At 37.0% G+C, this 18,841-nt stretch overlaps 1 protein-coding gene across 1 annotated transcript in view; it reads right to left on the bottom strand.

Annotated features, from left to right (window-relative positions):
• The window catches only part of LOC150109184 (acylamino-acid-releasing enzyme-like), a 467,476-nt gene that overhangs the window by 193,913 nt on the left and 254,722 nt on the right, over nucleotides 1–18,841 (bottom strand). The window contains exon 10 of the mRNA XM_090411884.1: nucleotides 16,653–16,710. Coding sequence (XP_090268010.1) covers nucleotides 16,653–16,710 — 58 coding nt within the window. The remainder of the gene's footprint in view (nucleotides 1–16,652; nucleotides 16,711–18,841) is intronic.

The following is an 18,841-nucleotide window of genomic DNA, read 5'->3' as shown; positions in this document are numbered from 1 at the left end:
TAGAACAAATAAAACATTTCAGCTATTCAAGCACAATTTTTATTGAAGAAAATGCAAATTAATTACATCATTATTATAATTATGACACCTCCAGGGAGTCAAAGACTCATCGAGGTTCACACACAATGGAATTAGCAAAGATGGTAATATGATTTTGCTACTGATTCCATCTGTTAACTTCCCTAATTTTGCTCAGAACTCTCATATCTTATCTATGGTCTAGTCTTTGATTGAATGTTTTATTTCTCACTTGCCTCTCAGATCTATAAGTTAAAATTGGTATGAACACTGTCTTGAATAATTTCTCACTTATTCCATATAAATTTATTCAATGAGCTGTTAATTATATAATTTGAGATCAGTACAGCAGCACGTCAGCTACTGCATGAGAATAATATCAAGAGTGCATGGAAAGCATTTAAAAAATACTTAAATGATGTAATATGAATGTGTCCCAAGAGTTCAAAGAATAAATAGGGTAGGAGTCAAATGGATGTGTAATCTTCAAGCAAGAGATCCGTAAGAAAAGGATGATGTGGAAGGTATACCATGTGCATAAGGATGATGTTCATTATGAAACTTATAAGCAACAGACCAGAAGAGTCGCAACTATTGTACGGAAAGCAAAGTCTGAGTATGAAAAGAAACGGGCTCTGAAAGCTACAGATAATCCAAAGAATTATATCGATATGCTTCAAGTAAAAGAAAGAGTGAATATGAAAGAATAACTCTACTGAATGTAGACAGTGTGAGAGTGCAGAAGATGGTTGCTCAACTAATGATTGTCCATTTTGCTAAAAGCTATCGACCTCGTGTATGCAATTTTAGGTTTACTGCTACTTCTTCACTGAATGAAGAAATTCAGGTGTATGAGGAAGAGGTATTAGAGCTGTTGCACAAACTGAATACAAATTCAGCAATAAGGACTGATGAGATATCAGCATGGATACTAAAAGAGTGTTCAGCTGAACTGGCTATTCCTTTGACCAGGCCATATAATTTGAATCTCAAAACAGGGAAGATTCCACGAGAGTAGAAAGAATGTATGGTAATCCCATTGCACAATGGTGGTGCAAAAGACTAATGTATCCAACTGTTAACCAATCAGTATCTCAGGAGTGATGGTGAAGATTTTGGAAAAGTTGGTTACGGCTTGCATTCAGAAATGGGTTGACAGTGAATCTCTACTTTGCAATGAATAGCATGGGTTTACTAAGGGAAGGTCATGTTTTAGCAACTTGCTCACATCCTATAATAATGTTACCATGGGACAAGGGGAATGGATATGCCATGATACTTTTTGGATTTTGCTAAGGCTTTTGACAGAATACAGCATGGAAGACTGTTGTAAAATTGGAGAATATGATATCGGATTATAAAATATTAGCATGGATAAGAGGATGGCTGACTGATAGATATCAAAGTCATATATGGGTGATGTCAGTCTGCAAGATTTAAGGTAACCAGTGGTGTACCACAAGGATCACTCCTTAGTACACTGATATTCAATCTGTACATTAATGACATTGTGAAGGATTTGACAGGTGACACATAGGTATGTTGCCTGCATGTCAACATTCCTGATTACGTGAGGAGCTGAAGGATCTTCCTCAGCCATAGCCAAGTTAGCAGTCTTGGGCGTGGACAGTAGAGTTTTTCTTCCCAGTTTATCTAGGATTTTTCATCCTGCAAAGCAGGCAAACCAACCTTGAGTACTCAAACTGTGGACATAGGATACCAGGGGCACACAGCTGACCAACTTATCCTGTGAACAGTTGAGGTCCGATGATTAATAATAAACCCTCAACACCACAAGGTAAAAGAGGGGGAAAGGAAAATGAGAATGATATATATATATATATATATATACACAGGTAACCCTCGTATAACGTGGATGTTAGGTTCCATAGAAATGGCACGTTACATAAATCACGTTATGTGAGACTCAGATCATATAGAAAAAGTAGGGTTAGGTTCCGAAATCGTTTTCTTCAAAGATTATATAAACAATGACATATCCAACAAAAAAATATTTTTATTTAATTCAAGTAATTCATGTAAGTTAAGAAAACATATTAACAATGAAACAAATACATAGTATCAAATTATAAAAAATTATAAATTGTACATAAACTTCATTGCACATAATACATAAATGTTTTAGACAAAATAAAATAAAGTGTATATTTTAATCGTCGTCACTCTCTTCAAAACTAACATTTCATAGATGTTCTTTATTTATGAGTGTCCAAAAGACATCATCACTTGAAATCTCTTGGACATCATTTGCATAATTCTCATTGCATATTTCGGCTGATTTAGTATCAAGAAGTCAGTAATAAGACCTTGCTTACCACTATGCTGCAAATTTTTATTAAGTTCATAATACAGAGTAAACAAATATCCAACTGTCTCGTGAATTTTCCAGAACGCTCCATTGAGAGATCATTATCCATAAACTAACTTTCTTGCCAAGTTCAATCCTTGTGCTAATTTCTTTAAACTGAATTTATCGCAATCAGAATCTTTGGCAGAACTTTCCCCGCCATTAGGTTCTATGTCATCTATTAATTGTACCAGTTCCTCCTAATTTAAATCTATTTCTCCAATTAATTCACTAATTTCGTTTTCAACCATATCACAAAAGTGGTCTAAGTGGCCATTACTATAAAAAATAAACTTTTTTACAGAAAAAAAGCATTCCATATTGTATGTAACTCACCAAAAAATAAAGTGCTCAGCTTGAGATTAACACGATGAGTTTCTGACTCCATGGAGGGTCAGGCATTGATAATAATAATAATAATAACACACTTATGATTTTTAATGTGCTTTCCTAGCAGAAAACGAAGACAATTTCCAACAATAAATATTTTATATGGCAAACAATTGACATACATGCGTGCTAAAGGCTATTTCCCCTAATATAAATTCGCTACTTATAACTACATGTGCAATAGGCAGATGCAAATTTAACTAAGATAAAATTTGATTTTTAAGTCGTGCGTTGAAAAATACATGAAAAGATAAAGGATTACTACAATTTGTAGACTGTCTTATATCGAAACCGCATTGAATAAGTACCGCGTTCAACAAGGGGTGCTACAATTTGTAGCCTGCGTTATATGAGGGTTACACGCATGCACGCACACACACATGGGAACATTAAAAACATCAGCATCATCATGACTGGTAAACTTGTTGAACATATATAAAACATTTTAGCTATTTGGGCATAATTTTTTGTGAAGATGGAAAATTAAATATAGAAATAGAGAACAGAATTAATTTATTATTACTATTATGATAAAGACCTCCAGGAGTCAGGGACTCATCAAGGGAGACCATATACTATATGCAACAGCTATCATACTTGTCATCGAATCCATTCACTCTACTTGCACACAGCACTCTATGAGAGAAAAACCTAATCTCACCTTTCCCTTCTTGATGGCATTCATTCTCAACTTCCAAGAATGCTCACTCATCTTTACCCCACTCTCCACAAAATGAAAAATCCCATCAGCTGAAATCCTGTATGATCCTTTCAGAAGTTTGTAAGTCTCAATCATGTCACCCCCCCCCCCCTTTCTCCTGTTTGCTAGAGTCTGCAGTCTACAAATTCTCCATGTCTTCATAATTAGTATTCCACAATCCTGATATAATTTCCGACACTCTCCTTTGCACTCTATCTCTCTCCACTATTTCAGAATCACTACAGAAACCGTGAGACTAGACCTGCACATAGTGGTCTAAGCGAGGTGTTATCAAGGCCTAGCAAAGAAGCAAAATTATCCTTATCTTTGCATATCAACGTTTGTTTCAAAATTGCAGTTATCCTTTGAGTTTATTTGAAATCTTAGCTACAGAGCCCTTGAACTTCACCTTCCTATCTATTAAAACTCCAAGATGCCTATCCTGATCAGTTTCTTCTAGGATAATCCCGCTTCACTTTACATTTACTAACATTGAACTGACATCCATTTGCCCATGCCCTCAATTCCAATCTATTCCGCAAGTACTACATTCCTGATTACTAGAGGAATGGTAGTAGTGTCATAGTTGGAGAATTAAGTGGTTGTGGAGAGGATGAGATGTATTTGGCAAAGTAGAGTAGTGTGCCCTCCTAAGATGAGTCCTTGGACTTCCTAGAGGTGTCATGTAATAATAATAATAGTAATATAATAATTTTTCATACCCAATTTGTTAACGTCATTATTCATGTTAGTTAAGGAATTCTGTGGACTTTAGTGGATTTATTTGAGAAAATAACATCATCTGCATAAAGAGCTGAGATAACATCTCCTATTTCTGACATCGGGTTTACTGTCACTTTTCTTCATAAATATGATGCATAGAGATGAAAAATAACAGTGGAAATAATGTGTACCACTGTCATACACCTCAGATAAAGGTGCATTGCAGAATGAACAGAATGTCGAATTTACAATACATAAGTGTAGTATGTTGAATAGCTTTTCTTTCGACACCTTGTCATATACTTTTTCTTGAGTAAAAACTTACATACAGAAACTCATTATATTCTTATCATATCTCAAGTATTTATCATAAAGAGAAAATCAGATCCAAACAAATTCTATTTGGCTTCAAATGTGGATTGTTCATTTCCAAGTTTCTCTTCCACAATTTTTTTAAGTATCCTCTCAAGTACGCTTGCAAAAATCTTACTTGGAATGCTCAGCAAGGATATTCCTGTGTTTTTTTCTTACAGTATTACTTCCCTTTTTTAGATGGATGCTAATGGGAGCTCCACTTCAATCATCTGGTAATCAGCATTCTGACCATGGATTATGCAATGCAACAGATTTAAAACTTTTAAACGTTATATTTGAGTTTTCAGGTTGAATAAGGTTTCTGATGGTCTTTTCTGCCTCTAGTATTGAAATGTACTTCTGAATGCATTCCTGCTGAATATTTTCTGAAAATGTTCTATCACTTCTTGTTTCATTTAGCAATCATTTAAAGTAATCAATCCAAAGATCTAGAATACCTTTGTGTTCAGTCTTCATGTTGCTATCATCATCATTATTATTATTACTATACTCCATGGAATCAAAAGACATTGTGGGAGACCCACAACTATCCATTAACACAATACCTATCGTAAACTTATTTACTGTTGGGATGCTCACAACCACCTCTGGCAATTGATTCTGCTCATTCAACACTCTCCAAGTAAAGAACCTAATCTACACACCCTTACTAACCATACTCTTTGACAACTTCCTAGTGTGATCCCTTGTTTTCTCTTTGCTCACCATTTATTGAAAAATGTCCTTTTCTTTTGTGTTAATCGTATAAGTTTCTATAATTATCCTCTCTCTCTCTTCTGCCTGTCAGCTAAACTTTGTAACCCACACACCTTCAATCTATCCTCATAGGGAACATACCACAGCCCTGTCACCAGCTTGGTCACTCATCTCTGAATCCACTCCACCACCACCTCCAGATCTAAAAAACGCAGGTGACCAAATCCACAGATCTGGTCACCTGCACAGTAGTCACCATGTGGCTAAATCATGACCCTTACAAAGAGGGAAAGTAACCTCTCTATCTTTACTTGTCAATGTGTTCTTCAACATCAATCCTTTGATCTATTCTGCCAACTCTTGCAAGTACTCTAAATTTCAAATCTCTATCCATCATAAAGTGCATTACCTCATTTCACAACATTAAATTGAGACCCACTGTCCTTTGTCCACACTACTAATTTATTTAAAACATCCTGAAAGGTATCTACAACACCTTTATCAACTATTGCCCCCCCCAATTCTCATAAACAGGCTTATACGTTGGTCGTGCATTAAAAATCACTTAAGGAATTGACAACGTAGATAAGAATATAAATTAAATTACACTTTAATAAATATTTCCGATATTTCAGCAACATCACGTTGCCATCTTCAAAAGGAACTTACAAAAAAGGCACGTGTACGTAGGCACTACAACACAGTATCTGAGAATGAAGTGATGAAGCCATTGTTCTCCTAAGATGGTGAACAATGTCCTGATGGTGCCGCCCTAGTGGGATAAGTAGGTGTTCTTGGCCGTTGGGCTGAAGGTCTGCTGATGTAAGCCTCCCAAATTTGGGACAGTCTCATACAACCAAATTTGTTGAGGTTTGGAGAGTTTCTTAGGGCAGAGGCCGATTCCATAAATAGTCTTTTGAATTTGTATTTGCTACGGTGTATTACTGTAGCTTTCTTCCACCATATTCTGTGGCGTGTATCCAGAGCATGGTCTGCAAGACCAGAATGGCTGTAGTTGTGAAAACGGATGTAGGTAGTCCTTGTTTTCTGAAATTCTGATATTCGCTGTCCTGCCTGTTTGGTCAAAGTAAGACAGTTTACAGCTGCAAGGGAACCTGGTATACACCAGGTAAGTCTAGGGGAAGTGGTTGGTCTTTAGTGGAGCAGATAAGGGATGCCAATTTTCTGTATGGTCTATAACAGGAGGTCAAGTCATGTTTTTTCAAGATTTTGGTAATTTTTTCCGAGGTGCCTCGGATGCTGATGGATTTAGAATAATCCTTGTTGTGGAGGGGGGGGGGAGGGGGGTTATGGTTTGTAGGTTTTAATATTTTTTTGGATTTTTTTTTTTGGGGGGTAGCCATTGGCTGAGAAAGTGTTGAGGCTGTGATTTAATTCAGTGTTCAGGGCCATGTCGTTAGAACAGATTAGTTTAGCCCTGAACATGGCTAAACTAATCTGTTCACAACATGGCCCTAAACACTGAACTAAATCACATCCTGAACACTTTCTCAGCCAATGGCTACCCCCCCCCAAAAAAAAAAACCACTCTACAAGTAAAGAACCTAGCCAAAGCCAAAGCCATGATGCCTCCTAAGGAGCATCATATTCCTATCTACCCATTTCTGAATTTTGCTTTTAACCAACTTTTCCAATTTTTCAACTTTTTAACCAACTTTAACCACCACTCCAATATACAGGTACTAATTGGTCTGTAACTTGTTACTTCTGCCTTGAAGCCACCTTTATGTAATGGAACTATCTTACCCTCACTTGCACATTCTTGTAGCACACAAACTGACATGCCATCCAGGCCCACTGCTGTATTTACATTGATATTTTTCAATATGCTGAGCACCTACAATTCATCTACCTCAATTCTCACATCAGTAACTGCAGTCTCTACCTGGATGATATATATACGCCTATGATATATATGATATATAAAGCGCCTCCGTAGCGCAATTGGAAGAACGACGGTACATTGCGCCCTTCGATTGGAATAGGCCTAAGTTCGATTCTCGTCGCGACGGGAGGAATCTTTATCTGGTCGATTTCAATCGAAGGTGAGTTAGCCGATCTCATACGGAGGTAGCAGGGTTTTTTCTCCCGGAAACTCGGGTTTTTCATCCCGCATACATACAAATCGGCCCTTCAGAACACACGCAATTTACAGACAAAAATTACTAGTTGTGGTGGTGTTGGAGGTGGGCGGCAGATGCCGTTGATAGAGATGATTCGTAGTAGAGGTTAGGTGCAGAGACAGTTGTAGATGTCCTCCCACGATGAGTCTTCGGACTCCTTGGAGGTATCAGGAATAATAATAATACCCTCGTAAAGTGATCACTTAGTAAATGAACTATTTTTTCTGCTTTTGTTACTTTCCTACCATCAGCACTGAGTAACGTAATCTTTCCATTATCATTCTTTTTCTTACTTGCAAAATGGTGAAAAAACTCTTTTGGATTTACTTTGGCCTGCTTAGCTAATTTCTCTCCAAATCTGAATTAGTTTTCCTTACAATATATATATTGGGGTCCAAGAGCTAAGACCAAACTACATTTTTACCTGTATATGAAAAAAATTTCTTTACTACAGCCAAATGTGGACATAAATTTATTGCCAGCATACTAATAAATTGTATTACACAAAAAAATTTGTGATACATTTAGAAATTAAATCGCAATACATTTTTGGTAAAAGTTACAAATTTCCTAAGGATATAGTTAAGGAATTAATGTACAGTGCTACAGAAAAATACTCTGTGGGGGAGACATTTCAGTATGGAACATGTCCATCTTGAATTGTGATGCAGCTCTCACAACATTGTACCATGATTAGCACCAAGTGATTCAGGAGTTCTTGAGGAAAACTGGCCTCCTCCTCCTTCAGAGCAAGGATATAAGGCCTTGTTTGTTTTCGAGGGGAATTTCAAGCAGCACTGTGTCTCCCTATTGCATTCCAGACATGTTCTATGGGACTGAGATCTGGGAGCATGCTGACCATTCTATTTAATTAATATCCTTTGTCTCCAGAAGTATCTCCACTGCTCATGTATGATGTGGTGTGACAATGTCATCAATAAAAATGAATTCTACAGCACCATGGAGCAATAGAACATGATGTTGAAGAACTTTGTTGCAATATCGTTCACCAGTCATAGTCTCTTTTTCCAGCACTTACAGCTCGGTGAATCCATTAAGCACCTCCCCACACCATCATCCCAGCACTGCCATCTATACCTTTCAAGAACATTCTCATGATCGTAAGCAGTACCACTTTCAAACCACATCAAGTGGTTTGATGTGGTTTGAAAGAATCATCTAGAATCCGAGGAAAGACTAAAACGACACTCACCTATAAAGAGTACATTAGTTCATTGGTGTCTTGTCCAGATTTTATGGATACAACACCACTGAAAACATGCTCTACGATGAGCTGTGGATAAAGGGATGCAGACTACAGACCTTCAGGCTTATAGGCCTACTTGTTGCAGACGTCTTGCCACAGTCTGTCGAGATATCCACATACTTTTGCTTGAATGGAACCAACTTGCAAGCTGACCTGCTATTTTGTGTCAATTACATTTTACTGTTATAACCAAAAATCTGTCTATAATCGCTGTGGTAGTGCTAGGGAGACCTCATAGCAGATGTGTGGAACACATTCCATTGGGTTGAAGCATTGCCAGAACTTGGATACAATACTATGTGAGATTCCAAACTCTCTGTCAATATTGGTAATTCTGTGGCTGTGTTCAAGCTTTCCAATAATTCTTCCCCAAGTGAAATCATATAGATGATGTCTTTGAGACAGTACAAGGTTTCTGAGTTTCCAACTTTATTCCTTCATGAAAAGAGCTTCCTTCAAACATAATTCACTTAGCACAGTCCAGTCTTTTGAATTTTATCCTGATGAGTGCTACCACATGACCCCTTTTGCACAGAATTCGAAAATTTGAATGTGCACCCTCTTTCTACTAAAAATCGTCAGTTATGCAAACTGCCAAAAGCTGATTCGAATGAATTTGCAGTTGTGATCTTCAGAAATGGTGTTCATCCTCAGGTTTTGGACACCAGTGTAGTCACTTTTCTTGCTTATGCTTTATATTGCTCATTAACATGCTGATGTATGCGTGGTTAGCAGAGTGGCTATGTGCTTTGCACACAGCCGAGTTTGATTCTCGGCTATGTACACATAGCCTGAGTTTGATTCTCGTCGCTAATATGAGGAGCTTAAGGATCTTTCTCAGACATAGCCAAGTTAGCGATTCTTGAACGTGGACAGCAGGGTTTTCTCCCCAGTTTATCTGGGGTTTTTCCTCCCGCAAGCAGGCAAACTGGCCCTGTACACACACTGTTTACAGTCAGGGATACTTGAGTCCCAGCCATAGGCCTGATTCGTCAGCTATGCCGGTCCCAAGTCCAGATAAAATTTGGGGGAATGAGATGTGCCGTACTTCCCCGTAAAAGGGGCCTCAAGGCTGTTATATCATAAGCTAAAATAATAACATGTCGATCACCTTTTTGCTTATATTCCTTCATAATGTTTTCCTTTTTTTTTTTTTTGTAGCTCTTGCTTTATGTCGCAACTCATCCACTTTATCCTTTCTCGGTTTATCCTCCTGACCGTAAGTATTCACTCTGATACTGCCTTGCTCGAGCAATCCTCAGCCACGTCCCTTGCACTAACAACATTCATATGCCATTTCACTGCTCCAAGTTGCCTTTTCAGAATTCTGCATAAACCCTTTCTTGACTGAAATTTTCACATGCTGAGCACCCTCCCAGGGAAAGAATACATAGTCACTTTCCCCAATCAGAGGTAGGGTTGTTACTGTAGTTACAAATAGATCTTCTGATGCTATTACCAAATCCAACACTGTCAAACCCCTGGTCCCCTTCCATCATGTGCTGTTTCAGGTAATTATCCCATATAACTATATAAATTGCATTTCCACTTTGCCATGTGCCCTTCCCTCCTTCCAATCTATATCACCATAGTTGAAGCCTCCCATGATAACTGCTTGGCTTGCACTCATTGTGCAAATCTGCCAATGCATGTTGTTCACATGTTCTTCATCCCTATGTCAATAGCAGCAACCAACAATATATTTTGTCCTACTGGCTTTTATCTCACAACGAATGAAATTGTGAAATTTCATTCATTGTGAGAATGAAATTTATCTCAAATGAATCATTTCCCTCAGATCTATAATCTTTCTTAACTTCTATTTTTGTTGGTTGAAGTTCTTCAGCTATCATTAATAATACTCCTCCTCCTTTAGCTCTATTTCCTCTGAAAATACAATATCCATTACATTCTATCCCTGTAAGCACATCATTCTCTGACAACCAGGTCTTGCTGATGCCAATAATGTTTGGCCAAATCAAGCTGACCAATGCTAAAACACTTATCTCCCTTTATTCTTATACTTTGGGATTTGAATACATGCTTTTCAACATCCCTTTGGGCACAAAGTTACCCTTACATAATGTCATTACCTGCCCATTTAGATTTGAAACCTGTGAAACTGCACCCAGCTCTTCACAATCATTCCTGCACTCATATTTATCTAACCCAGGTTGGTGTTTTGCACATATTCATTTCTGCAATCACACTGATTTATCCCAGTGGTGGCTAAATATTATTCCACCACCAACCAGAGGGTTGGTGGTGGAATAATGATGTACAAGTGGCAGTGACAGATAAGAGGAAGGCAAAGCAGAAGTGGGATGAGTCAAGAGTGGAAGAGGACAGAGAGGTGTACAGAGAGAGAAAGCAAGAAGCCAAGAGAGTTGTGGCACAGGCAAAGGCCATGGCATATCAAGATCTGTATGATCAATTAGAAACAAAGGAAGGACAGAGAAAAATTTACCAACTAGCGAAATGTAGAAATAAAGCAGCTAACGTGAAGAAACAAGAAACGTGAAGGAAGGCAAAGCAGAAGCGGGATGAGTCAAGAGTGGAAGAGGACAGAGAGGTGTACAGAGAGAGAAAGCAAGAAGCCAAGAGAGTTGTGGCACAGGCGAAGGCCATGGCATATCAAGATCTGTATGATCAATTAGAAACAAAGGAAGGACAGAGAAAAATTTACCAACTAGCGAAATGTAGAAATAAAGCAGCTAACGTGAAGAAACAAGAAACGTGAAGGAAGGCAAAGCAGAAGCGGGATGAGTCAAGAGTGAAAGAGGACAGAGAGGTGTACAGAGAGAGAAAGCAAGAAGCCAAGAGAGTTGTGGCACAGGCGAAGACCATGGCATATCAAGATCTGTATGATCAATTAGAAACAAAGGAAGGACAGAGAAAAATTTACCAACTAGCGAAATGTAGAAATAAAGCAGCTAAGGACATCTTACACGTGAGGCAGATCAAAGATGCTGAAGGAAGAGTATTATGGAGGGATGTGGACATAAGAAACAGATGGAAAATATACTTTGAGGGACTTTTGAATGAGGAAAATGCAAGGGCTCACAGAGGAGATGGGCAGCCTTCTGAGGGGATGGTGCAGAACATCAGTAGAATGGAAGTGACAGAGGCCATGAAGAGGATGAGGAATGGAAAAGCGGTGGGCTCCGACAGAATTCCAGTGGAGGCATGGAAGTCACTGGAGGAAGAGGGAATTGACCTGCTGTGGGACCTATTCATGAAAGTTTGCCAACAGGAAAATAGGCCCAAGGAATGGAGGGAGAGTACTCTTGTTCCCATCTACAAGGGTAAAGGGGATGCACAAGACTGTAAAAATTACAGAGGAATAAAGTTGATGTCCCACACAATGAAGATCCTAGAAAGGGTTCTTGATGGTAGATTGAGGGAGGAGGTGGAGATTGCAAAGGAACAATTTGGCTTCATGCCTGGTAGATCGACAACAGATGCTATCTTTGGGTTACGACAGATGATGGAAAAATATCGAGCGAAACAAAGGGAGCTACATCTGGTATTTATTGATCTGGAGAAAGCATATGATAGAGTGCCAAGGCAAGAAGTCTGGAGGTGTCTGAGGGAGAAGGTGCCGGAGAAATATGTCAGGTTGGTGCGGGAAATGTACAGAAATGTGAACACAAGTGTTCGGACCTGTTTGGGACAGACAGAAAGTTTTCAAGTAACAGTTGGCTTGCATCAAGGGTCAGCATTAAGTCCGTTTCTGTTTAATATTGTGATGGAGGTGGCAACAGAGGAGGTGAGAGAAGGTGCGCCTTGGACAATGTTGTATGCAGATGACATCTTGCTGTGTGTAGATTCAAGAGAAGAAGCAGAAACTAAACTGGAAAGATGGAGAAAAGTACTGGAAGAGAGAGGTATGAGACTGAGCAGAAGTAAGACAGAGTATATGTGTTGCGCAGTGGGCGGTGGCCAGGAGACAGATCTGGAGCTGGAAGGAAATGTCATCAGGAAGGTGAGAGACTTTAGATACTTAGGTTCAACAGTGGAAGAAGATGATGAAGGAGCTGAGAAGGAAGTGGGATGCAGGATACAAATGGGTTGGAGGAACTGGAGGGAGATGGCTGGAGTGTTATGCGATAAGAGGGTGCCGATCAATCTGAAAGGCAAAATTTATAGGATAGTAGTGAGGCCAGCTATGACATATGCTATAGAAACTGTGGCCCTGAGGAAAAATAACATCAGCAGGATGGAAGTAGCAGAGATGAGAATGCTTAGGTGGATGTGCGGTGTGACCAGAAAGGATCGTCTGAGAAATGACATGTCAGGGGAACAGTGAAAGTTACGAACTTAGGAGCGAAAATACAGGAGGCAAGGTTGAGATGGTTTGGTCATGTGATGAGGAGGGAGGACGAATATGTGGGAAGAAGGGTCATGCAGATGGATGTGCAAGGAAGGCGGAAGCGTGGGCGGCCAAAGAAGAGATGGAGGGAGCTGGTAGAAGAGGACTTGAAGATGAAGAACTTGGATGTGGTGACAGCCCAAGACAGGAAGGTGTGGAGGAGACTCATAACAAACAATAACAAACAGTGACCCCACTTAAGTGGGAGAAGCTGTAGAAAAAAGAAGAAGGTGGCTAGAAATGGGCTTGATTGTTTGCTCCCCAATATCTCTAATTTCCCTGGTTTTGCACTTTCTAATTCTTACTGAACAACAAATTTTCCAAGCATGTAACTCCAAAATCATTTAAGTGCAGCCCATGAAGCATATACAGGTCATTACATCCATGAAATTCACTCCACAGATAAACTGCACACCATTCCTCCTGCACAATCTTCTCATTGACAATCCTGGCCCTTCTTCTCAATTCCATCCTATCATACTGAGGCAGTAGACTCATGATCTTTACTTTCTTACTTTTCATTTTTGCTTCTTCTAAACAACTCTTTCATATCCTCTCTCTCATTACATATTTCTCACCTTTTAAATCATTTGTGCCTGCCAAAACAAGTAACTTACTCACTTCTTTCTTCTACAATCTTACAGATTCTTTGCTAACACCCTTTATCTTCAAATTTGGGAAACGTGTTTTCATTACTTTTCATTTAGTATACCTCTTATCATTGAATCTCCATACAACACTATCCTTTTCACCCAGTTTCTGACACTTTTTATGCTTTCCCCATTCATCTTTCTTTTATTCTCCCTCTTGCTGTGCCACATGCCAATCGTTTCTAACCAGTCACTTGAGCTCACATTTTGTGCTTTGAAGGAGACCATGTAAGCATGCAATTTCTTTCCACACTGGCATCTCATCCTCCATATTATATTATTACTTTCAATCACTTCCTTTAAACTCTCATTCATATTTCATGAACTATCATTTGGTAATTTTTTTCTTGAGTAATACTGGTACAGTTAGGCCCCACTTTATGATACCTCACTTTATATAATGCTCATACAAAGTTTTTAAATATGACCAATGCCCATTTATACAATGCCATATTTGCTAATATGACTTCAGAGATATGACGTTGCCGTGAATCAATTGATGTGTAGTTTTTATGGACTCAGTTTGTTTACAATGTTATTGCTTACTGCATTTCTCTGTGTTTCAGTGTGGATTAGAAAGTGTTTATAAGTTCTGTTTTAGTTTATTGTTGTTAATAATGGCAAATAAAAATCAAAGTAAGGATACTGTTGCTTCTAGTGAAAAGAGGACTCGCAAACAAATACTAAGATTAAAATAATTAAATTTAGCAACAATGGTGTATCAAAGAATGAATCATCCAAAGGTTAAACTTACATCACACTACTGTCATTAAAAACAAAGATAAAGTTCTTAGCAAAGTTTTTAAACTGCTACACCAGTTAACACTTCAGTTATCTGTAAATGTGATTTGGAATAATTTTTATTTGAGTAACTGACATAAATAAATGCTTTATTTACATGAGTTATACACAATATTATATAAAACCATTGCATGCACCAAATTACATGAAAATAAAAAACAATGATCTACTATATAATGAAATTCACAATACAATGCTGGTCTGGAACATAATGTCATATGACCAGGGTACAATTGTATATTTGAATTTATAGTTCACTTCAGAAAGCTACTTGACTCTGATCTTTTTAAATCTTTCTTATACTCTTTTCTTTTGAATATGATATTCAATTTTATTCTGCTCAATAATGATGATCCTTTCCTATTTCAAATACTTTCTGTACTCTTATGTGCTGAACCAGTGTGATGATACTGCTACCAGCACTAGCATAGTCAATGTGAAGATTTTTCTTATTTCTCATGTCTTCTCTTCACGAGAATTTGTATGCATATTTATGTTGGAAATGGTGAAATTAATGACTAGTTCATGTTCTGAACAGAAATCCATCAAGTATTTACCATTATTTTTAGCTTTGCTCTTTTTCCCAAATTTTGCCCAAACATATCTGCACTGGGTTCGAGGCTATCTGGTGAAAAGATGTGCTATTAGGATGCTCCTGAAAGATTGGTGATTTTTGTTGATTTATTGAGTGTTTTCTTAGATTTACTGGTGTATTTTTAGTATATTATTATAGATATTTTCTATGATAATATTTATTTACTGCAGTATTATACTACTGTAGTATTACTGGGTCCACACAGTCAGCCTAGTGGCTGTGCACTTTGCAACCATATGGATTCTCGGATGTAGGCTGTTGAGGTGCATACATCCAAGAATCTAGTTTACGATGGAAAAGGAAAATAACAATAGTTTACTCTTACTGTACATCTTAGTTACATGCTTCCTAATGGTAAACTTTACTGTATATAGAAAACCTATGCACTGGCAGATACATTCATAAACTCTCCCACCAACCACCACACTCAACAACATGGTATTATTAAAACTCTAACCAAGAGAATCCACAATCTTTGTTCCAGTGGAACTGCCCTTTCAACCAAACTCAAACACATACACAACACCTTCCTCTCCAATATCTACAAATTACAGTATTAAAGAAATAATCAGTTCCTCCCCATTCCCTAACCATCCCTTCAGAAGGAGTTCAGAAATGCTATCGCCATACCCTACATCCATGGCACATCAGAAAAAATAGCCAAGTCCTTAAAAAAGTACAACCTCCACACAGCATTTAAGCCCCCACTGCAAACTTGCTGTCCTTATCCGTTCTACCAAAGATCAGCTCCCTCATCTCTCAGTGCCTGGAGTTTATAAAGTACCCTGTGACTATGTGTATGTCTTAGCCTGCTATGGATAGACAAGATTCATTAACATTCACTTTGGAGAATGTAAGAAATACATCTGTTACTATTATTATGGCAAGTAAGGACTGGCAGACTACACTTTAGATGCTCCTTCGTCCAGGAGAAGTCATTACAGATTAGAAAGACTATTTTTAGAGTCAGCAATGGCTATGAAGCATTTTCCTAACAAGTATAGATGTATTAATCTGCTAAAACTTTTTTTGGGATAGTCATCTTCGGTCATCAAGATCAATTCCTATGCAACTGTAATACTTATTTTATACATTTGAGGGCACCTAATTAGGACTTTAAATTTTTTGTCCATTACAGTTTGAATGTTTCACTTATTGTTGTTGCACATAAACTGTAACATGTTGTTTTGTTCTGAGGATGCTAGTTTGAAATCCAGCAAAATATAAATTAATTAATAAAAATCCTTTCATAATTTAGTTTTATTTAGTGTTGTAATACCATTAAAATAGTTATGTAAACCAAAATGGAAATGTTCACAACAAACAAAATTTAACAACTTATTCAATGCATATTCACTAAAACAAATGAAATAATTTTAGAAAAGTAAAAAATACTGCACCTTCCCTATATGCCACATTAATCTCATTCTGGAGAACAGAAAATGGACTGTTGCAGTTTCCAATCAATTTATAATGAAAATGAAAAATGTTTAGCAACTTTCACAATAAGATGATATTATTAATGCTTCTAAAATATCATGATTGGCACTTACCTTTGGGTACTTCACATGTATCTAATACTTGAGATACCAATCGTGATTCCCAATCACACTGAAACCATAATACAGTAATAAGATTTTTAATCAAAATATTTCATAAAAGACATTCTGAGAAATGTGTTTCAGCTTGTATTTTCATTTTTATGTTTCTTCAAAGAACATCCTATTATTCAATTATAGTGATATCTCAATTATCCAATTTTCAAACAGCCAAACCTTGAATGGTTCAGTATACTTTCCTCAGACCCCCCCCCCTACATCACTATGCAACCTTACCCAGATTGGATAATTGAGAAGTTACTCAACCAACAAAACAAGACTTAAAAATTCATTTATTATTATTATTAATCAGAAAGGTAGTTTCCTATTTGCTAGCAAAGTTAGGTATAAATGTATCATACGGAATGATTTTGCAGAATTCGTTTTTAGACTAGTTGAAGATTACTTAAATTTTCTCCATTACCAATTTTATTTATTTATTTATTTGTTTGTTTTCCTTGCTGCTAACCTATGCTAATGCTTAATACCAAAGAATCAATTATAAGTTGAAATAAACAAGTTATGATATATTTTAGATATAGAGTGCATCATTCACTCCCAACAGTACAACACCTGAAGATGAGTGCATACAGCACAATTCCTGAAAATAAAAATGTCAACACAGACACACACAAATATGCTGTGACATCGGCAAAGCATTCTGTAAGGCCAACAGTAGAGGACATTATGCACACATACATAAAAATTAACTGAATGTCAAAAAAATTCCACAATTTTTTTTGAGAGAATCTCCCTCATAAATTTTGACCATTACATGAATGCAAAATATACTTCCATCCTAATGTTTTTAAAGGCTATGAAAGTCATTTTTTTATAAGCTTATGAAAATAACTTATCCTAGTCCATAACAAATAATGGTATTTTAAAAGAACTTCACTCTACAGCAAACCACTAGTTTGAACAACTGTTTAATAGCTTGCTGTTAAGATATTAAATTTCCTATCACTGGCCAGTCACATAGAATAATAATATTAGAATTAATAATACTCATTATTCCAATATTAATACAGCTGATTCCAGTTAATTGGTCTACTAGTTAATCAAGACAGCCATTTTATTGTGACAAATCTGAAAGAACAAAAACAAAATGAGAATTTGCTTTGTTTATTTGGGACACAATGCTGTTTAATTAGGCCAGCCAGTAACCTCTACCACACGAAACATTACAATAATTACATAATCCTGCTTCAAAAATTTAGTACTAATGACATCTGAAATGGAGATGAATGGGACGATTTTATCATATCACATTGGATGGTTCTCTGTGTTATAAATGTGCTACAGTTTGGATCAATGAAAGCAATGAATTGTGTAACAGTGAATAGTTGTTTCATGAATCCATTACCGAACAACTGATTTTGCATCTAGCAATTTAGGAAGGCCTCGTTTTATGAAGAGATTAGGTTATCAGCCCACTGTTCATAAAGTAAATAATTCGTAAATTGAGGTAAAATTATAATGTATTTAAATGAGATTGGTTCTTTCAGTACTAAAACTAACCACAAGTTAATAGCTTTGCAATTTTTATAAAGAATTATGGTTATTTTATAATTATTTTGCATAAATAATGTTTATAAATAACAGAATACAATAAGTCATAAATTAAAGTAAAAATACTGTATAATGGAGAAGCCTTAATGAGATGGGCCTAGTTGAGAGTCATCTAGATCAACAGGTTCCTTGTCTTTCTTGGTTAAGAACTACAACAAGGATGTCTGCTGGGTCACTTTCGTCCTCTTCTTTAGCATGCTATATGTTTCAAAGCATTTGTTACAGTTCATTGACCAGAAGAGTTGCATTCTCAGTCAGGATCATCATCATTACAAAGAGATTCACAGGTGGTTTGTATTGTATCAGTGTTAAAGCATACCTTGTCCATAGTTACTGTAGGAATATTGTTTTGATTTATATCATCAATTCACAGGACTAATAATTTTTCCATTACTTCATTTTTTGAATAGGATGTACTTGACACCTTTGCATTAACAACTCCTGCATGTGAATGCTTTATCTTATCTTATCTGCAATGGTTACTATTGTTAAAACTGTAGAAGGTGTTAACTTTAACGCTTCCCACATCAAAATGACACTCACCTGATTCAGAAAAAAACTTCCATTTTTTT

The sequence above is a fragment of the Typopeltis vanoorti genome, chromosome 2 (genome assembly GCF_054136105.1).
Source record: "Typopeltis vanoorti isolate ZY-2024b chromosome 2, IOZ_Tvanoo_1.0, whole genome shotgun sequence".
NCBI lineage: Eukaryota > Metazoa > Arthropoda > Arachnida > Uropygi > Thelyphonidae > Typopeltis > Typopeltis vanoorti.
The sequence above is the reverse complement of the archived record's forward strand: the minus strand, read 5'-3'. Positions and strand labels throughout refer to the sequence as shown.